The 23,205-nt window shown below is 37.8% G+C and overlaps 2 protein-coding genes across 2 annotated transcripts in view; both read left to right on the top strand.

Moving 5' to 3' along the window:
* Positions 1-338: 338 nt before the first annotated feature.
* On the top strand, positions 339-6,543 carry egr3 (early growth response 3). Its single transcript, XM_026344086.1, has 2 exons — positions 339-831; positions 3,415-6,543. Exons 1-2 carry the CDS (start codon positions 678-680, stop codon positions 4,491-4,493), a joined length of 1,233 nt encoding a protein of 410 aa, XP_026199871.1. The 5' UTR covers positions 339-677; the 3' UTR covers positions 4,494-6,543.
* A 2,632-nt stretch (positions 6,544-9,175) lies between these two features.
* Positions 9,176-23,205, top strand: part of bin3 (bridging integrator 3) — a 32,883-nt gene continuing 18,853 nt past the window's right edge. Inside the window, exons 1-3 of the mRNA XM_026344087.1 lie at positions 9,176-9,401; positions 18,311-18,359; positions 19,289-19,329. Of these exons, the coding sequence (XP_026199872.1) occupies positions 9,394-9,401; positions 18,311-18,359; positions 19,289-19,329 (98 nt within the window). The 5' untranslated portion in view covers positions 9,176-9,393. The remainder of the gene's footprint in view (positions 9,402-18,310; positions 18,360-19,288; positions 19,330-23,205) is intronic.

Below are 23,205 nucleotides of genomic sequence, written 5' to 3'. Positions count from 1 at the left end.
CGCAGCTTACCTGATAAGGCACCATGATGCCTGACAATAATACAGATAACACGCTACTGAATCAATGTAATAATTTCCACAAGGACGGGAACAGAGAAGAAGCCCCGGCTCATCCCGAAGAAGGACGTGTCTGGAGGTGACATAAAGCTTTGGTAAACTTTGGAGCTATCTATCTCTCGGAGCCTTTTGCCTCCACTGTAGTTTCCACCGACTGACGCGCGGAGAGCCTGGCTCTGGGTTCTCTGTCCATATTTGGTCATCTACGTCACGCAAATGTTCCATCCCCCTATTTAATACAGGCACACTGGAGTCCCCTATCCAGCTCCAATAGAGCAAGCAGTGCTGCTCTTGTGCAACCAACACCAGCACCTCCTCCATTGATTCACAGACTTCAAATTCCCCCACAACTAGTCCATCAGCTTCCACAGTGATCAGATTAATAACAACAATAGCTTGTGATCACACAGGAGGAGATAACCGGCGCTGCTCGTCCTCCGTGGGATACTTGGATACCTACAGCAACAGGATCCATCCCTGCTCCTCTCTCCGTTTTTTTTTTTCCCCGTCTGGTCCACACCTGTGTTTTCCACTTTGAGAATACCCGCTGTCTTTTTTTGTTTGACTGCTTGGATACCTGCGCGTTGTCCTTTGTAAATGTCGGACTGAATATAACTGCTATGACAGGGAAACTAGCGGACAAGCTCCCTCTTACCATGAGCAGTTTAATAAACACGATCCCTGACAGTCTCTACCCAGAAGAGGACATCCCGACGTCTATGAATATTTTCACCAGTACGGAATCTATTAACCACTATTCACAGATGAACACAGGTAAGCATTTCATCTTTTTCTTTATTTGTGTGTGTGTGTGTGTTTTGTTTAAGGTTAAAGTGGTTCAAAGTGCGATGTGCGCGGAAGGCAACAGTTGTCTTGGTGCTTGAAGCACCTGTTTGCGCTCCGACTGTCGCGCACAAAGCCAGATTCCCGTACTGAAGACTTTTTCGGGGTCAGGTGTGACACAGTCCACTGTGAATCAGAGACCCTTTAAAATGACTGAGTTTCAGAACAATCGGGTGATTTTTCTGCTTTCCTTTTGTCTATTGCAGCCGCAATATGAGGATTTTAAAAAATCAGTCAAAAAATGCAACAGTGCTCGATTCAAAACTTTTTTTTTAAATGATATTGACTGAAATATTATATTTAACTAAATCTATCGTGTTTCCACCGGGTTTAATTTTCTGAAACGGAGGCGCGTTTGAGGAAATATTTCGACATGAGTAGTTGTGGAAAAATGCTGTTTTACGCGAAGTCCACCAAAAAAACGCACTCGGCTACTTACTGAAACCCAGGGATGGAGGGGAAGACAAAACGTGTCTAATTAATGTGGTCAAACTTCAGACACTACTGGCTTTTTCATCTAATATTCACTTGCAACGATGGTTCAAGTACGTGAGACAATAACTTTCATTCACAACTCTATTAACGCAGCAGAGATTGGATTTTCGGAGGCGTCTGTGGCTGCTTGTCTCCATATGAACCGTCTTCAGACGCCAGGCCCGCGAACCACCTAATATTCACAACAAGACGAGTCTTATTATTTAGTCCACATTAATGTATATTTCTGATTAATTAGGCCGCACACAAACAGAGGACTTGATGGTTTGGCTCAGTGTTGTAGATTCACATTAAGTCCATCAGTTCTTGTAAAATCCCACTTGAGGTGAAGGATCAGTGCTGCGCAAAAATATAGATTACAATTTCTGAGTTTCCTAACGTGGCTGTGAAGATCACCATGTGACGCAGTGACCACGAATTACTTTGACCATGTCAAACTTTGTTCATGATTCATTTTTTATCACTTAGTTTGTTTTGTTTTAATTCACAATTTAAAACAACACCTAAGTTCGAATTAGACAGGAAATATATCTTCCTGGTTTACCTGAGAAATGTGCGGTTAAAGCATCCCAGCGCCAGATCCTATAAATAGCATACTTCTTTTTTATGCAGGTGAATTTAATATAGGTGACCTAAGTGTACAACATAAATGTGACATATTAATTTTTTTTTATCAACGCTGCAATACGAATATATTTAGTGCGAACACTAACAGGTGAGATTTAAACAAACAGGATGAAATATAAGAGAGGTTTTAGGGTCCAGGTGTGTGTTTCTGTTTTGATTATGTCTGATCGTGGTTAAATTCCCATTACGAACAGAATATAATATATATGTAATTTAGTTATTTTTGAGTATCAATTACGCATTTTTATAAAGTACAATGCTGTGATTTTCCAGGTGGAGCAGGTGTGTGCTGTGCTTCAGTACTCACCTATAAGAAAAGAGAGATGACTTTATTTCAAGCCCCTCATTCTGTTTAAATGTCCCACTAATGAAATGAACAAAGGACTAAAGATTAGAGTGTAGTAATATCCAAAATAAAATGATAAATTAAGTGTCACTGATCCCAGTATTGTGCAATAACCTATAGATCATTTTGATTTTGTTTGATTCATTATGATTTGCCTTCAGCTATATTCCACTAGGCTTTAATTACTGGGAGTGAATCTAAAATTTGTATGATATACTATAAATGTTTTTGGTTGTTTTTTTTATGTTAAAGAATTATTTTTAAACGTCCAACATTTAGCTTTCAGAGCATGATCAGAACATAAATGTGTTCCCATTAAGCACATCTGCATTTGAGGGGTTTTCGTGGCATCTCTGGAGGCAAATGTGTGTGTTTGGTGTGTGCAGCATTCTGTACAAATAAAAATATCAAGGACAGTTGTGTTATTAGGCTCCCGTTTTGATGCTCACTAATGCTGAAATTGGGTAGGAAACACTATTTTTGCTATGCGCATATGTTCTTTGCTGCAAATGTGTTTTGAATCCTTGAGTATGATGGATGTGGCGTTTGCCTTGTAATCCTCCCTGCTGTAAAGAAATCAGATCTTGCCATTCAGTTTGGCTGTCCTCCTGAGGGACACAATGACTGGATCAAAGGGGGTGTTTAGGTCTTGATTTATGAGAGCTTGTGGGATCTGAGAGAGAGAGAGAGAGAGAGACAGACACACCAGTGTCTCACATGCAGCAGTCACTCACTAAACTTACAGGTCTGACAGCCCTCACAGTTCTTTATGAACTGTGTTGGACTTTCTTTTATTTTTCACCTCTTGTTGGCACACTTTACAGAAACATGCAGGAAAGCTAAATTCTGGACAAACGAAGGACTGCCACTACAAGTTTAGAGAGCCAGACAAAGTGAATTTTCTACACTTTCTTTCCCACAATTTGTGCCACATGATCATTTTTTACAGGCTTTTCTTTTTAGCTGATTGCATTTCAAATTTATGTTTGAGCAACCACGTGGATGACTTGTTCATTATATCTGTTTTTTAATTTGCTTTTATTTAGATAATATCATGGATCTGGGAATGGGAAATGAGAAAGCGACCTCAGAGATTCAGTATGGATCCAGCTTCCAGTCCAACCGCAGTGGCCAGACTGTCACCTATCTGGGGAAGTTTGCCTTTGATACTCCTCCATCAGGTGGGATTGGTGGCTCTGGCTGGTGCTCTGACAACAATATCATCAGTCTTGTCAGTGCAGGGATCCTGGGGGTTTCTCCGTCACCCGGAACGGTAACAACGCAGACATCATCCTCCGCAGCCAGCATGGGCGGACAGACGTCAGATATGGAGCAGGTATATGGTCCGCCACTGCCTGCCTATTCCACCTGCAGTGACCTGTACCAAGATCAGGTCTCTTTCCACCACAGTCCTGCCACCAGCACAGCTCTAGCCTACCCTGGCAATGACTATCATTCCACATCCAAAGCCTCCATGGATGGCAGCCTTTTCTCCATGATCCCTGACTACAACCTTTTCCATCATCAGGGGGAGGTCGGTGTGATGGAGCACAAGCCCTTCCAGACCATGGACCCCATCCGAGTCAATCCTCCACCTATCACACCCCTGGAGACCATCAGAGCATTCAAAGACAAGCAGCAAATTCACCCAGGTTTCATCGGTGGGCAGCAGCACCCTCCTCAGCATCACCCACCACCACAGACTCTCACGCTCAAACCCATCCGACCACGGAAATACCCCAACCGTCCCAGCAAAACCCCTGTCCATGAACGACCGCACGCCTGTCCGGCAGAGAACTGTGACAGACGCTTCTCGCGCTCAGATGAGCTCACGCGCCACCTTCGCATCCACACAGGTCACAAACCCTTTCAGTGCAGAATATGCATGCGTTCCTTCAGCAGGAGTGACCACCTGACCACGCACATCCGCACGCACACAGGTGAGAAGCCCTTCTCCTGTGAGTTCTGTGGACGCAAGTTTGCTAGAAGTGATGAACGAAAGAGACACGCAAAGGTGCACCTGAAACAGAAGGACAAGAAGCCAGCTGACAAGAGCAGTGGGGCAGCTGGGAGCCACAGTTCTCCACCCAGCTCCTGTGGGGGGCCGGCAGTGGGAACATCATGACCGTCACTACGTGCACTTGGACTGGATCCTCACCGTGCCCCATAAAAAGACTTAGGAAGAAGGGATCACGTCCACTATCACACAAATAGGTGACTCTTTTCCTCTCTTTTACATCCCCTGCTCTTCTCAGTTGTATTCCTTCTATTTTAAGATGGATGCCTTTAGTTAATTAAAAGGGGAAAGGCTGCTACGCCCTTCTCTTTCAAGCAACTCAGAGCCTCAGCTACTGTAACACAGTGCCAACACAAAGAAAAGGCACCTTGGCCACTGCGTATCTAAACGCTTAGGAGTGGATACACAATTGTAAATTTTACAGAGATTTTCTAAATTGGAAGGAAGCCAGAATCTATCATAAAGGTCGAAAAAGACAAGTTACTGTGGAGTAAAGTTAGTTAAAGGGTGAGTTGCCTGGGATGTATGCATTAATTTTATTAGGCTGTTTAAAAGTGCAATTGGTTATATTTGTGTACTATCATGGATACCTTATTAGTGGCACTTGACTGTCTTTTTGTTGTTTTCGTTCAAGTGTAGTGTTATTTTCTATTTGAATGTTGTTTTCTCAAAGGAATGTGCCAAATGTATCGTGGTGATATAGCCAACCTTGTTCTCATTATTGTGCCTGACATTTGCCAAACTTAACAGTGATATCAGCTAAGCACACATGTCGAGTTAAAGAAAAGATCACATTCAGAACACTGTATCTCAGACGCAGGTTTACCTGCACAATTTGGTTGAATCTACACACACAAAGACACACAAAGACTGAATGGGTCACACAAAGCAAACCGATGTCTTGTCCTGTTACCTGTACTTAACAGACATGCCTACAGCAATCAATGCCTATGCCAATACTTATTTATTTGTAGTCACTTAGAGACACTGTGTATTTTGTTGCCTTTTTAAATGGTGGGTTTATGTGGTGTTACCAGTTATCATTTCTGTTGCTTATTTTGAAGAGCTCTCCAATATTGTTGTTGTTCTTTTTCAGTTTTCTTCAATTATATGCAATATATATTCATGACATATGCCACCAACCCGTAAATCAAATAAACTAAGAGCACAGTTAGACAGACAGAACTACTTAAATGAATAACACTGGGTTGCAAACCAGCAGTATATGAAAGCAAAGATGAATAGGGATAGAAATGAATGAGGCCCTTTGTCTGTGTTTCACAGTGTAAAAAGACCAAACGACGTGGTTTAAGTAATCAAACGATGAGCAGCATATGGTAAGAGAAAAAATAAAATTTCTAAATCCATGTTTACATCTTTTCTAAAATAGAGAGACTGAGGTGTAAACTAAGGAGTTGTTTTTGTACAGTATACAAATACTATGTAAGCAGGTAGCTACAGTAGTAGATTCACTTTTGTACTCAAATGTCAAATGCACCATAACTCAGTATTAAATTGTGCATATATGTGCATGCCTTCATGCACACTATGTAAATACAAATGTCTGCATAAACAAGAACTTTCAGTTGACTGAATGCTTGTGCGGAATGTGTCTTAAAGCTTTTAGTAATGTAGTTATAATACAGAATATTTTGTTTTCATAGTCACTGCAAGAAAAAAAAAAAAAAAAAAAAAAAAAGGAGCACTACACTAGTGCCAAATGTGGTGTGTTATCTCCCATTAAAAGAAAGAATAATTGCATTTGCACCATCTGTACGCTTTAAAGTGGTAACTGGTTTAAGGAAGCACTAATGTGTTCTCTGAATAAATGACAAATCTTTTTCTACATTTTGTGTATTTCCATCACAGTTGCAATCAATTATTTTGAGCAACACACCTTGCATATTGTATAGAAAACACCGGTTGTTCTTGGAGACGATTGGGTCTTTTCATGAACAAAATACATTACAGGGCTATGCTGGGTTTTTTTTTTTTTACATGTGACTCCTTGTGCTGACAGAAAGAAATACCTTGCTTATCAGTCACTGAAACATTTTCTACTGGCTCACTTCTCTTGAATCATAAATGTATTATAACGATACTGACAACAATAACCGTATTTGATAAAACATTTTCTTAAAACCAATGTTTTGTCTTACCCCCAGAAAGCTGGAAAGTTTTTTCTTTCACATCTTTTTACGAGGCTGTATTTTGTTTGTATGCCTAAGCAGTGCTTATTGCAAAATGTCTTTACTGAGATATTAATACACTATTACTAATACAGTTCATTTATTACACTTTTGGTATTATACAATGAATAAGGACTTAATAAGACTGACGGTATCGAGGTATCTGATTCTGTCATGCTTAGCACAAATTGTCACCAAAATTACATAAAATATTTATAATGACTTCACTAAGCAACTCATATTCTTTTAAACCATTCCTGTTGAAATATTTGAGGAACAGTAGCTTTGTCAGCGTGGTAAGATAATTTCTGATTTTGTTAGACTCATCAAAGTTTATAGATCAAATACCAGTTAAATCTCTGTCATTTCTCTATCTAGTCTGACAAATGATATTTTAAAGTATTAGCTGTGCTATCTGCCTATTAACAAGTGTACGCTGCATGAGAACCAGAGGATTTATAAAAACATTGTTATCAGCTGAAAAAAAAAAGTACCAGTCAGATCATGCAGCAATCAGTCTTCAAGAGAATATCGACTGACAAATGCAAGGGCCAAAAGAAAGGTTCAGAAAAGCTGTGCCACTGAGAACACAGTGCATACAGAAACGGGCTTCCAAGGCCATGCTTTCCCTTTCCTGTAACAATCGGTTTTCACTGCTGAGCTTCCTGGCAAGTATCCACTTATTTTCCAATTAATTTGGCCTCAGAGAGTCGTTTCTCAACTCATCTACATGCTTAAATGAACAGACCTCCTTGCACTTTTTCAGATAGTTTCAAAGTTCACACACCCTGCATCGTCTAACTTAAAAATCAATAGTTTTGTATCGTACAAAAATATATTTTATTGGATGGATGGTCATCAACAAATGAAACTTTTCTGCGCTTATCCCAATACAATGCAACTGAAATGAAAACTTTAGCTCTAAACAATGGCTGCAATGAGCAATGGTCTCTAATGTAAACATCCTGTAACTGGCAGTTTTATGTAGTCAGCACAACAGAATATATATAGTACACAAGGTGATAAGAAATACAAAATGTTTATCTTCAGTGTTTATCTAGAATAATTTGATGTTAGACACTGATGATTATAGACTCTGGGTCATTTTGAATTTATTTGACCAAAAATTATGCTCTTCTGTGCTCTTGATTTGACACTTTGCTGGTGAGAATGGATGTTTTTAATTATAGTATATAGAATGTGGCCTCCTCTAAGAGAAAACTGTGTTTATGTTGCTTTGTGTTAAGGAATGATGCAGAAGGCGGAGACTATACCAAACTATTTCCATGTCTAAATGAAGCCATGTAATTACAACATTGCAAACTCAATATTTCACCATTCACATCATCTGACTGTGTTTGTCACTTTTGTTTTGTGACATTTTTGTGATGAACAGGTTTGGTAAAATTTATATGATCCCCTCCATCCCACTCCCTTATAGTTTGGTGGTTGAACAACAATACAAGCTGCACCATGTTCCTCTGAACAATAATCCTTCTTTGTAACGTGTAAATGCTATGTATGTCATTGACTTGTTAAACACACTCCGAAACAACCCCCTCTTAATAATGCTTCTCCAAGAATAATTTATTTTATGTTTTTTTAATGTCCTACTGTCCAAAAGTGGACAAACCCTCTGAAATAGGATTATGCCTCATCCTCGATGCTCCATGTTGGATCTGAGCCAACATTAGGAGCCATCTTTGTGCCAAACTGGGTTGCAGGGTTGGCTGGTCAAAAACAAAAGTGATGAGAACTCCATGGGAGCAACAAATCATAAATGTGACCTCGGTCTGCTTGCAGCTGAAGGCAGCCTTGTGCTAATGTTTGTGTTTAACTGTTTGTTTTATTTTATGTGAATTTGGCCTTTGGCAAAGGCAATAGGCTTGGGCTCATTAATGACAATAATTATAGGATTGAGAAAATAACTCACATCTGAAGAGATTTCAATAATGTGTAGATATTATAGGCTACTCACATCATCCTATGGACTGCAGGGTGGCTTCAGGGATTTTGTGGTCTTCAGCAGTGACACTATGGTGTTAAGATGGAGTCGATACTCACTGTTTTCTGTTGTGTTGTGTTTCCTTTTCATTACAGTATATCCTCATGTTTGCATGTGCACGGAAATGTTCCAAAGTGCTACCCTCATATGCTGTGGGTGGTGCTCATTTCTTTATTATGCATGAAAGTAAAAGTCACATTGGATGATAAAACTATCAACAATTGGAAACACACACTGAGATAACTGTTCTGTTGGCTTTTTTTTATTATTTTTTAAGAAAACAAGGGGTCTTGTTTTAAATGTTGTGGATGTCTTTAGCCTATTTCATGTACTATTACCTTATAATAAGGTCCTTTTATGATGAGCTGAATATTGAAATGAATTTTACTATATCCTTGTGATGGGGAGATGTGCTCCTCTGTTTACTTGGCACTCGTTGTAATGCAATTGTTTTGTTATTTCTATGTAAGTACTTGAATAAAGAAAAATATCACTTGCCTTCTGTTTACTTTGGTCACTACGTGCACGCGCTCGATGACGCTACCGTGCGTACCCGACGCACAAATGCACAAGAATAAATGAAACCAAGGATTTTTATAAAACGATTACCCCACCGTCTGTGATTACTGAATTAAAACGATAGTCACCTTTTTATTTCGTTTTGTGACTGAAAAACTTCCCAAGAGGAAACACCAGCTGCTCAGCTAACTAGTTCCGGACTTCCTGTTTAGTGCCCGGCTGCTAACTGGTGGAAAGGGATGAGTTCCGCGGAAGATATAAAAACTACCCAATGAAACCGGAATAAAAATTCAACATGAGCTGGTATGTATTTTGACTACATCACTAATTTAACGTAACGTTATTACACTAAAAGTGTAATTTGAAAGGATACGTCCAGAATGACTTCAGACTGGTGTTTTGTTCACCGGGCTCCGGCTATGTCCTGGAAGCGCTACACAAACACTAGCGTCAACGTTAAAGTTGTAGTACAGTTAGCGCTAGCCTGTTAACCACAGGGCTCACGAAAGGAAAACTCTTACAAAGACCCGTTTAAAACCTATACCCTTAAAACCCTTAATGACCATTCCTATGGGGAAACTGTTCACTGAATGGTTGTGTGTTATGTTATGTTGAATATTTGGCATTAAAGCAGGTGTTGCTTGTGAAGAGGTTGATACTAACTTAGCTAGCGTGAACTTCGAGGTTTGATGAAATAAAGCTACTAACGTTAGCTAACACAACAACGTTAGCTAAGCTAGTCAGTACTAGTTAAGGTTGTTGCTGACATATAGGTAAGTGTTAATGTTAGTGAGAAAATCCTGTGCCCAAAGCTACAAAGCACACTAGATGAACCGTACTCTTCCTAACATTAGTACTTCACAGTAGTACAATGTACCACGGTGAAGTTATAGCTTCGTGTTTATCCTGTAAACATGCACTATATAAGCCTAGGCTTTGTATTTATTTTAACGTGAAAACTCAGTATACTAGACTTAATCGTAAAGAAAACATGGGCAACAGTGAAATCACTTATATAGAATTCATAGCATAGTTAGCACAGTGACATGCCTGCATTCACTGAAAACCTTTATCTTTGCACTCCTGCCTTGGGAATAATAGTAATGATGGTCTACTTGTATGTAAATGGCCTAACATTGGGTCAGTGCGTTGATACTCCTCTAACTAGTGTTCTGTTGTCAACAAAGATCTGCGCTTCACATGGGATTTCAAGCTTCTTGTACACCTATAACATATTCAGATGTTTTTGTTTTTTTTCTCAATTGCAGCACACATTTTTACCTTACATTTGTCTTAAAGGGCTGGTATTGTGGCCTTCCCCTGTGTGATAATACTAAATTCCACTTTCTTAGTTTTTTAAAGTTCTAAAAATCTATTGAAATTGAAGAAGTGAAGTCAAGCTAGCATACACACATGCGCGCACATGACCTCTGGACAATGTCTAGAAAATCACACATGTGATTAGCACACAACAGTACTGTCAGACATGTTCTCCCCTTCTTGAAATATTCACTTTGGTTTAGGTGAGGGGTACTACCTGTTACATCAGCTTTCTGAAGAATCGCATCTCCTTCAACATCCATTATGTGCTTGAGCTACAGCATGCGAGTCATATTTACGGTGTGTTAATTAAGCCATCAATTACTTTTTCATTTAGTCGATTAATCTAATGATTAATTGTTTGATTCATCCCTTTGCTATTTTTTTGATTAGTTGATTAGGCTAATCCTTTGATTTACTTGCCAATTACTAATAACCGTAACTTCAGTCAGAAGGACTAGTGTGTTATGATTGTGTTGGGGCTTTTTGGGATAAAGATGCATATTCAGCATGCCTGTAAGTGGGAGCCACCTTAATTAGGGTTGAACATAAACACTGTGATGCATCAACATTTTTAACACAAGGCGACATATTTACATAATCTATTACTATCATTGCATTGTTCCAGTCCTCATGAGAACGTAAAAAATTACTACAATTAAGTTCATCAGAGCAACTCGCTAGTTTAGTTCTTACATGGTTGCCAGCAAAGTTCAGTGTACAACATATTCACAGAGCATCCTCCAATTTTAGTGAGCACTCGGTGGATTTACATGCACTCAAGTAACCAGGTTACAGTCCTTTTTCTTGAGATGGCTGATTTCTTTAATGCCATGTAAATGGGAAACCTGGTTACTGTAATCAGGGTTGAGGATTAGAGATGATTTCCTGAGGTAGCTTTCTCTCAAAGAACTCTGATTACTCTCCCATGTAAACGCGTTACCTGGATTCTAATCTGCTTTTTACAAGAGCGGATGTGCATAACAAAGGCTGCTCTCACTCACCACTCTATTAGTATCAGTAGAAAAGTGCTGCTGAATGATAGGAGAGATCATTAAATGGAGGGACGCAAACTCATTTCTAAATAAAGTCCACCTGAAATCCAACTAAAACTGAAACCAACACAAAATTTCCCGTAGACATCTAATCTCTGGAAGCAATCTTTTCTGTTTCTATACATATAAAATCTGTGGTCTTCTGAAATCCTCCAGGCCAGAGGAGAAATCAGATTACTCATTTGCCGCACAAACACTCAGATTTCCAGTAACCAGGTTTCTTGAGTACATGCACACGCATGCACGAGTGATTATTGTTGGTTGCTTGTAAAAATATTAAATATAAATATGAAAATATGAAATAGTGTTCTCTAGCATTTGAAGGGGAAACGGATTGATCTGTCACACACCAATTATTATTAACACTGATTGTTGACTGCAGGTAATTTTACGACTGTGTTTATGAAATTTTGAGACAGAAAAAAGTAACTAGCAATAAATCTAGCAACTTTTTGGCCAGACATTTTATCCCAGAAGATAGCCACTATTATTTTTCAATAAATGTGCTCCCATGTAACCGTGCCACAAACACTCTATTCAGCTCAGTATTTGTAGGGAAGACGGCAGCGTTTTATTTCAAAAGCTTGAAAGAAGCTCGAATGAGCATGAAATTTGCTTAAGTGATCACTAATCCCCATTGTCTGTTCTGGTAAACTTCTTGTCCATTATTTTAGTTAAAGCAAAATATAAACAGACTATTTGTTTTTCTCGAATAACAAAGATTTTGGATCTTTTAGTCAAATCGCCCACCGCTGTTAAGACATAAATGGGCCACGTGGTATATCATCTTCTCAATTTATTGCGTTTGGATGCATTTAGTAAAGCTAGGGTCTTCCTCTACTGCAGTTTTAGAAAATTTGTAAGCAATTTTACAAATATTGTATTCTAGTCGTCAACTGTGTGGCTGTATAAGAGTCTTAAAAGACATTGGCACTAATTAAATTCAATGATTCCCGAATGCAGTTCATGAGGACATGGCAAACTCTTTCAGTTCGCCTGTGACGTGTTTGTACATTATCTTTCTTTGTATAATGTGTTACACATTCTTAGTGTCATTTTGAGGGAAGACAGTAATCATCACTCAGTTCAGTCAGACAATCAATGGCTGGCATGAGATGCTTCTGCCAGCATGCAGTGCCAAACACAAGGTCAGGAGTGGGGTGTTTAACAAGTGAAAAGAGTCCTTTATGGGCTCTGCTGACTTATGCATTCCAGTAGGCCCTGCACACTTGATGCTATGACGTGAGGACTTTGACTTTGGGGTCATTTTCAGAATAGTTCTACTTCCCAGCATCTTGAACCAGCTCTCTGTGCTCCATGGAATATCCAAGGTTGAATGATGCACTATCTCTGTAATGGCATACACATTTGCAGTTCTAGTGAAAAGCCATTGGTTCTTCCAGTTGGTGCATAATGTGTCCTGGGTAGAGAAGACTGTTGTGTCTTTGTTCTTGCCTACGTGCTTACATGATGGCAGTGACGCGTAGCTTATTGCAGCAAAGATCAGATATCTCTGTTAATGCAAGTTGACCAGCTTGAGTTCTTTAATGCATCTGGACCTGAAAGTAGACAGCAAATAATACTAACAGTCATTTAAATTACAGATACTTGTGCTGGATTTATTGACTTTTGTTGTTGGTTTTAGACATTATAAGCTCAGTTTGTCCCTCTCTGGCAGCTCAAATAAATCCACAAAAGCAGTTCATAGGTAAATTGGCTTTTCAGCACACTGGTCAAGTCTGAATGTCAGTCTATTGTTTACATCTTGAAATAGATAAAGTCACTACTTGTGTCTTTGTTGGCAGATGTACACTCAGACCCTATCCAAACAGTATGAAAAATAAAATGGTGAAAATACATGTTAATATTTTTATATTTTATAAATATATTGTAAATAAACAGTTATAAAAGCAACTGAACGAGTAAAGAGGCACAGGCTCCAGCTGAAGAGTTTGGGGACTGCAATATTTCACGCCACATTCTGAATTGTTAGTCTAAACTAACTATGTAGAATATTCAGCCACATGATGTTGTAGCTGAAATCTTATATCTGTCATACATTAGGACCATGACCAGTCTTGTTGTGGCTTTTTTTTTTTCTTCAGACAGACGTGTATAATATTAAACGTCTGTCTGACTAAGGTTGGTAGATTTAAGTTGAGTGCTCACTCTGTTTGCTCACTCTGCACAGAAGACAGACAGAAAACTTTGTGCAGATGTGCACACTTCACCTGTGCACTCTGTCCGGCTTTCAGATTTGGATGTCTGTGCGCACCTCCACACCTTTATGGATTTATCCCAAGGTGTAGTGTTTAAAAGCCTGACATGTTGATGTTTTTTTTTTATTGTAGTACTGTTGAACATTTTAACTGAGAAATTTTGAAACCAATGCAAGACAAGCTGGTAGTTGTAATAAAAGGAGAGGTCTCACTCTGTTGAGTTTGTAGAACTAGACACACATTGTCCAGAGGTGTTATAAAGTAATACCTCTTACCTCATATAATCTATGGCTTCAGGGAGTTGTGTTATGTTAAAGTCTAACAACAGCAAATTTCATTTGGCTTGATCTCAGTTAAAATCACAAAATTAATGTTGGTGAGCAACACCTGATTCGACCTGCTGTTTGACACTTGAACCAGCAAAAGCGACCATTACTGTGTTTTCTACACACAATCCACATAATCTGTGAAATTCAGATACAATAAATTTCACTCACAGACTGTAGTCTATAAAAGTTATTCAAAGTTATTCTTCAGAAAGCTTATGTAACTTGTAACTTTGCATTAATATGACTATTGAGAATTGGTGAATGTTGCTATTAAAAAGGTTAAAACTTGTCACTTCACTCATGCCAGCTGAACAAAGAAGTGCAGGAGAACAATGGAGCAAAGTCGTCTTCTAGGTAATCGATAGAAGATGGTGACAGATGGGACAGATAAAAAAAAAAAAAGAAGAAGAAGAAGGGTGGCCAAAATATACCTCATCTGCTTTTAACATATCTGGGCACCCTGTCCAAGTAAACTCTATGTGTGGGAAACCATGTGTCTGATGTAGGCATTCAAGGACAGTACAGATTGCAGGTAACCTGTTATATCAGGTCGAGATTACTTTTTTAAAATTATTGTTGTTGTTTATAACAGTGTTGATAGTGATGTTCTTTCCTTTCTCAATATTGCATGGTTCTAATGACAGCATACTATATGTATTCAATACATCTAATAATTTTTGAAGCATGTTTTGTTTTTACTTTGTGTAGGTGGGGGGGAAAGAATTAATACAAAATGAAAGTATATAAAACTGAAAACATCTATGTAATTTATGAGAATATCACCTAGCCCTAAATGTGACATATACTATAATGACTGTAGATCATATTTATCAGATTGTTCAGTAAGAGTTTAGCACTAAATACCAAGCCAATAATCAGTTGAACTACCCACGCCTGCCATCACTAGGCTTAGCTTTGGACTTCAGCTTGTATAACACATAAGTTTTCTGTCTTCTGCTGTGTTGTGGCCGAGCCTCTGCCATGTCAGACACTAGTTCTGGGTTCACAGGACTCAACTTACCAATGTTTCTAAATGTGACAGCCCCTACAAAAATATTGCTGTGTGAAGAAACATTAGAAATGATTCTCACAGTGAGTACCATCCTCCCTCTTTCGCTCCCGGTTGCTGTCTACATTTTCCCTCTCTATTCAAAGCACACTTCACTTTGTGTGCCTGCCAGTTCTCATGAGCAGCTGAAGAGAATGACCTCTTTCCTTTGGCTCTTCATAGAAGTGCTTTTACTGTCTATATATCTTTATACTCTATAACATTAAGGACACTCTCCTTGTTGTTTTTTCTAATGAAATACTATATATGCTTAGCTACAGTAAAGGGAAAATGAACATAGTTACACTTGGATGTCCCCAAGAAACAAATCCTGTCATGGTCAACTCTGCCAAAATGTGGCAATAAAGAACACTGAGCGCAAGCACAGTTAGGCCAGAAGTATCTGGACAGTGACTGAGTTTTTATGATTTTGTACTTCTACTCCAGCCAATAGATTTTAAATAAAACAGCCCAGATATGATTGAAGTCTAGATTTTTTTGTAGGTTTCACAAAAATATGCCATTTACCATTTATATATAAAATACTGATGAGTAGTGCCCAATGACTTCTCGATGATAAGCTACTACTGCGGGTGCTGTTCTGCAAGTCTCCGCAACAAGAGGCCTTGACAGCCATATTTTGTTATTTACTTAGTGTAATTTAGAGCCAGATCTTATTTGTAAGATGACCTTACAGACTACTAGGTTAGTGTGCTATCATGCTAACAAGCATGATAGCTTTCTTTTCAAGAAAGAAAAGTATGGTAGGTGTTTAACCACACTGACTGAAAGGTTTAATGTATGTTTAAAAACTAGTGTTAAAGTCATAAACTTTTAGTGATTTGTCAAAATGTGACAAATTTTCCTTATCTTAGCTTTGGGAGACCACAGATTGAAGGCAACTTATAAAAAACTCTTGCTCTTGTATTGTGGAAAAGATGTCTTGTATAATTTCTTTCTTTCTTAATGTGACGTTATGGTATACTAACGTCACATTAAGAAGTGGTAATCACAGAAAGGTGAGTCACATACAATGGAGCTGAGTGTTTTTCCATGTTGGCTCACCCAAATGATAAAACTATGTTACTGAGCCAAAAATTACTAAATGTTTTCAGTTCAGATTTATATGACTGAACTATTTATTCAGATTTTCATTAAAAACTAATTTAGGACTGTTGACACCTGATACAACCTGAGGCACTCCACCAATACATAAGAAGCTGATAAAAAATCTTGATAGTCTGAGCCACTAGTAAAACTAGTTGTGTTTTTTTTAACTAGACTTTTGTATTAGATTATTTCGCAATGTTGAGTTTTGTGATTGAGCTGTCATCAAAAAGATCTTCCCCAACACATCAGTAGCATTCCCTGGTTGCACAACGAGGCCCTACATCACACCCTCTCTTTTCTATCTCATTAGTCTACACACCTTTCTTTTGACGCAGCTGCTGCCTCACCCTGCCTGTCAGCAGCAACTGTCCATCATATAGCTTAGATTTCAGGCCATTAGTGCCACATCAATGACAACCTACAGCCAAGCACATTGGCAAGGCAGTGTTTTCTGCCACTTATTACGGCATAGGCAAGGTTTTGAAATGGGGATAAAAGATTGTGTTTTAACTAAGAAGGATCAGATTTTCTTTTCTTTTACTAAAGCTATAGTCAAAATGTGTTCTCTTTCAAGAGTAAAGAAAAGTTTGTATTTTATTCTGAAAATTAGATGCAGTTACACTACACCTAATGATGTGGTTGATCATTTAAAGAATGGTCATTGTCCTAGTTGTACTTGTCTCTCTGACATGAATCCTTTGTAGTAATTGTATGCTTGTTGTTAGCATTTAGCTTATATAATACATTTTTGCCATGACATATTTAGTAGTTTATATTTTCTTTTATATGTTGTGCTGTTGTTTTTTTTATTTTATTAACTGATTTTAGCTGTTATTTATATTTCTCTGTCTTTGTTTTTTACTTAAATATCGAGATTACTCGGAGAAATCGGTTTAAAATAGTTGTGTATTGGCATAGAGAGCATAGTGAGAGACAGATAGGAAGCAACGGAGCTGCATTTAACAGTATAATTTGTCTATAATATGTTTTTAAATATGTGGCCGAAAGCAGTTTTCAAATTTGAGCAATTTTCATTTATCAAAAATTAGTCAGACTTTGGGTAGACGTTATTCTAAAAAGAGGAAACCATCACTCTTTGTAATCATCCTAATAATCTATCATTTTTTTAGCTTTTGGGGTAAAAAAGCCTATTATAAACCTGATTACATGTATACATGGTAGAGATATCTACCATGTAGATATGTACTACAGAAATTGAGTCTCTCAAATCTCCTAACTCAGTTAATGTAACCAGATTTATCATTCACAAGAAATCAGCTTACTCATGAAAGCTGATCCTAAGCTCTTGTTAGCTCAGCAGCTGGGTTCTCAGTAATATCTTTGACCAATGCCCTCCTTTCTGGTTACTCAGTTTGGCCAGACAGCCAGATGTAGTGATTCAAAACTTAATTCCATAATTATTAACACTCAACATTTAACAAATTTTAAGAATTTTTATGCCCTTTATATTTGATCAGAATTTGCGACGTTCATATACATAGGAACACGCCATTCTCAGCCTTGGCAATTCAGTTACAGCATTAAGAAACAAGTCCAACACACATTTAAGGGAAAAGTAAAACATAACAGCCTGACCGCAATTTGGAGTCCCACAGCAAAGGCTATGAGTACTTTTTTAAATGACAGATTTAAATTTCTGTTTAAAAACATGTTTTAATATTTAAATTGTTATTTTATTTCATTATTAACAATTAAACCTAAAACAATTAAGGGGGTCTTAATATTTTCTGAAAGAGCTGTAAGGGCTTTTGGGTTTTTTGATCTCACCAGCATGTATTATATCTTTCTAATAACCTGTGCAAGTAAACGGGTTGCTTAGGCCAGACGGGGTAATGTAGTAAATCCACAGGGAAAAGACAGGACAGCCACTTCTGTTTAGTATTTGCTTGTAATGAGAGCCAGATGTGTTCCGCAATGACATGAAGTGACTGTATACTTAAGGGAAACAGGGATTAACTTTCTTAAATTGTCTGTGGCAGCAATGAAACAATCAGGGACGAAGAGGCACTTGCTCATCTTAAGACCTCTTGTTAGCCAACATGCAACAGATGACGGTTTAAGCTTTCAGTAATTTGCAAGCTACTTTTTTCTGTTACCTGTGTCATTTCAGGATTCCCTTCAAGATTGGACAACCCAAAAAGCAGATTGTCTCTAAAACTGTAAGTCATCTGTACAAACATACACTAAATTCACTCATCACTCTAAAATATCTATTGTAGAGTTTTAAAAAGTGTTTTGTGAATGCTTAGCTGTAGTTAATGCTTTATAAATGCATCATAAATAATAGTCATATAATGCCATCTGTGTGCTACACCCAAAATACATATTGAATGCCAATTTGTCTGAGCCATTCAAGGGGGCAGAGGTGGTTACCTTGAAGTGACAGTGAGTGGGTGTTCTCTTTGCTGGAGAAAACCACTTCCTCTGTAATAGGTCTGTGGCCCAGCAGTCACTGTGCTTCCTGTGCCATCCTAAGCAAAATCCAGGGAGTGGGTTAGAGGCTGTCCAGTTAAATGATCCACTACTCACAAAGTGTCAGCTACCTCCCTTGTTGTTTCGGCCACTGTGTTTAAGTCCAGGAGCCCACAAAACCACAAGACAGGAACCTATGAGGCCTATAACAAGCTTGACATATTTTAGAGAAATGGTTGGACAAGCTGCTTTAGCCCTTGTTGACCTTGTGAACTTGTATTTTGAAAAGCTTGTGTTCATGAAAAGCTATAGCTCATGAGTTGTTCTCCAAAAAAATCTGGAAAAACTACATAAACTGTTTACTATCTAGTTAAAGTAGTAGTAGTAGTAGTAGTAGTAGTAGTAGTAGTAGTAGTAGTATTGAAGATGGCTGAGTGGTCATACACGAGTCTTGGGACTGTAACAACTTTTACCGGAAACTTATATACATATTTTATGTCTTTTTAGCTTAACCCATGTGAGTAGTTTTCTTTATTCATTTTCAGATGATGTGGAAATATTTAAAAGTGTCCCTTTTGATTAGAGATAAAAAGATATGTAGATATAAAATGAAACATTTTTGTGATTAAACAATTAAAATAAAGTAATTTTACGTGAAATGTGTTCTTATTTTTAGGTTGAAAGAGACTTTGAGCGGGAATATGAAAAACTCCAAAAGTAAGTCTGTTTATCTCTTTCAATGGTGTAATTTTCTTTAAAAAGTATAATAAAACATGTGTCGCATTCTTAAATCCACTCAGATGTCTATTTGTGCCAATATGAAAAAGTCATGATTTAATAATTTTGGTCAAAATAAATGTGTTAAAGGCATAAGGTGCAACTTCAGCAAGCAGTAGCATGACACTTGAATTTAGCTTACTCTGCTTCGCATCAACCTCCCTGCTCCAATAAGCTCTTCTTCCATGTGCTATTTTCTGCCATTATACGCATAGCCTTTAGATATTAGTCATTATTAAAGGAAAATAAATATAAATACTAATAATACTTTAAAACCTACTAATAAAGCAGAAATTGTTGAAAAATTAGTTAGGAAGGCCATATTTCTATTAAAAACATATTAAAAAAAGTTACATCCTATAATTGTAATCAGCATCAGCAAATTCTCTTCAGCATTTAATTTTCATAGACTTAAGCTATACTACTGATGTGTTAGTAATTATCATAAAATATAGAATTATTGTGTATTCCCTGGTCTGAAGTACATAGAACGAAATCTGTACTGGATACACTGTAATGAAGCTGGGACACTGAAAGTATTAGGAGAATTTTTTAACAAATGTATGCATGATGATCCAAAATTAGATTGTTGCTGTATATTGTACATTGTGTTAAACTGTATTATTTTACTTGTAGGAAGTTTGGCTTTATATGTTTATAAAGCACTTTGAGAAAGTCACACTTAACATGCTCCTCATTGTACAACACTGTTTCTTTGTCCCACACAATTTGTCAAACCCTGCTGTGTTTGGTCACTTTTTTTTCTCAACATTGAACTGTGAAAGGACCCACGTTTGAGCTCTGGTGCAGTCTGAATGTAGAAATTGGAAAACAGAGCTTATTTTTTGGTAGATACATCGAAGACCAGTAAAGCTATATTTAAGAGAGAACCTGTAGTCTAATAAAGGTTCAAGTAAATGCATCATTATTATTTTCTTAAACTTAAGACTTAAAAGGTAACTACCCTAAATTATATATTTGTTGCACTCTGCACATTATTACTTACAGTTTTGTTGGCAAATTATTATACATGTTAGTAATTTCTTCCAGTAAAATGAATAGTGTTCATAAAGAATTGCTCTTTTTGATTAAATGTATTGGTTTTTGTCAGTTTGGATTTAAAGGTTGTGTTTCGTTGAATCCTCTTACCCCTCCCTATTCATGATGACAGAGGCAGGACTCCGTGATCAGTTACATACATGTTAGGACAGGTGCTTGCATTCTGTAGTTTTAGTATTAAAATGATTTAAAATTGGCCATTAGTGACAAATTTCACTGTTTTCAATTTCAACCTGTGTCCAGATGTTACTGGGCCAGTGTATGGCCAAAACAAAAACACATGTTCCATCCTGGAAAGGAACATTTTGAATGAGACTTTACAAGCAGTAGCATTGTTGTCTGAGAAGCTTATACACCGCCCATCCAAAAAAAAGTAACCACTTAGATTTAACTAAGCAATAGGTAAGAGCCTCGCATTGGATAATTACTTCATGGATGATAATGTTTCAGCTGGCAACAAGTTAATTAAACCTAACTGAGGCAGAGAGTAGCTGCTCATTCCTTAAACAACCATGTCTGAAGATACATCCTGTGGTTGTGGAAAAGATGTTAATCTGTTTCAGAAGGGTCAAATTATTGGCATGAATCAAGCAAAGAAAACATCTAAAGAGATTGATCAAACTACTAAAACTGGGTCAAGAACTGTCCAATGGAAGAAGGTCATGTGGTCTGAGTCCAGATTTCCCCTTTTCCAGAGTGATGGGCACATCAGGGTAAGAAGAGAGGCGAGTGAAGTGCCCATCATGCCTAGTGCCTAATGTACAAGCCTGTGGGGGCAGTGCTATGGTCTGGGTTGCTGCAATTGGTCAGATCTAGGTTCAGCAACGTTGTGTGCCCAAAGAATGAGGTCAGCTGACTACCTGAATATACTGAATGACCAGGTTATTCTATCAGTGGAATTTTTTTCCACAATATTCAGGATTCATCGGGCTCAAATTGTAAAAGAGTGGTTCAGAGAGCATGACACATTATTTTTACACATGAATTGGCCATCACAGAGTCCAGACCATAACCCTATTGAAAATCTTTGGGATGTGCTGGAGAAGACTTTGCGTAGTTTAATTTTAATATGTGTTGAAAGTTATTTAGACTTTTACACTGAGTTTCAGTATGTTGAACAGAACAATTTTTATATCATCAAACATTAGTGGGGCTGTGGACAGATTTTAAAACAAAGAGGCATCAATCTGTAATGATCTCTTTTTCATCCTGCCGCTCCACTTTGCTGCGTTTTCTGTCTGCAGGCTTTAGTCCTACACAAGAGCATTGTCCAAAAGGAATCTACATCGGGACATGAGGTTTCACTACTCTCCTGCCTCAATTAGGGAACCACATTTCTTATTTACATGACAACTAAAAAAAACTGCTTACTCAAGAAAGCTGTCCTTGTTCCTTAAGTACCAGTAAATGCACAACATGTCATATTGTCACATTACAGCATGCAACATTTAGCACATTTGAAGGTTAGAAAGAAACTAAAAAGATATTGTCTTAATGGTTGATTGATATTATTTAAGCAGACAGCCTAGAGTAACATGAGCCATTTTGTCAAATGAACATATAATGTGTGAACCTTGTCCAGAGTTGTTTGTTCACACATGCAGCAGGCAGCAGCAGATAGTCCATATCAAACGCATCCTCGCTTGACGATAAAGTCATTGTGATCTCGTTGAGGGGTGTTCCTTGGGTAGAGCATGCAGGAAGAAATGAAATGCACACTGCAGAAATTATGTTTTGGTGACAACACATGGAAGTAGAGCCAGTTGCATGATTAGAAACAGTACTTTATGCATATAATCTTAGTTTACTAAAGGAGAGAAGAGCGATCAACACCAGAAAGAATGGTGCCAAGGACCTGCAAGCTCTATAACCTTTGCCTCACTGTGAGGCAAAGGTTATAGAAACTCCCTGAGGGCCCAGGAGAATGAGTGGGAACACCATTTTCCTCTCAGGTTTTGGTGAGTAGTAGGGCCCTTTATAAAGAAGGTGTGGTGCCAGTAGACCTTATAGATGAGTCAGAGCAGCAGGCATGTGCAGACATTTAGGTTCCCCACCCCAGAGATCCATATCAACACACCATGTTGTGTCTGTGTATCTGTGGTCTAAATATACGTGATAGCCTAAACCACGATACCTGTTTTTGAATATTGTCTACCTAACTCAAGAAACATTGGTATAATTTGACTTTCAACTTGTGAAATTCAAATCAATTTTAAATTAATACTTATATCACAATATTTATTGAGCTGGACATTGTAGAGGTGAAAAATATATTTGTCAGTGCTCTCTAGGTTACAGTTAAATGTTTTTCTATGTTTCTGTTATTCTCTACATTGAATATTAATACTGAAGATGCCAAGACTAAAAAATTACATGGCATTATCTAGTTGGCAAAACAGTTGTGTATAACAACTGTTTGCCTTGAAGGAAACTTTGCACACTATTAGCAGTATCGTAACTAGCTTCATGAGGAAATTACCCGGAAAGATCTTGGGCTGACATATACACCATGTCAAAGATGAACTTAATTTGCTTGGAAATATTTGTTGCGTTCTGTGGAGGTAGTGTTGATATACAATGAAATATTGATATTATTGATATTTTGTGAAACACTGCTTAATTAAGTAAAGAGAAATAATAGTCCATCTTTACAGTCAGCTGATCTGGAAAATGGCAAGAACAAGTTTATTTCTGAAGTCACAAAAACGGCTAAATTCTTCATACGATGCTGTAATAAAACTAGCACTCACCAAGACA

The sequence above is a fragment of the Anabas testudineus genome, chromosome 9 (genome assembly GCF_900324465.2).
Source record: "Anabas testudineus chromosome 9, fAnaTes1.2, whole genome shotgun sequence".
Lineage (NCBI taxonomy): Eukaryota > Metazoa > Chordata > Actinopteri > Anabantiformes > Anabantidae > Anabas > Anabas testudineus.
The sequence above is the reverse complement of the archived record's forward strand: the minus strand, read 5'-3'. Positions and strand labels throughout refer to the sequence as shown.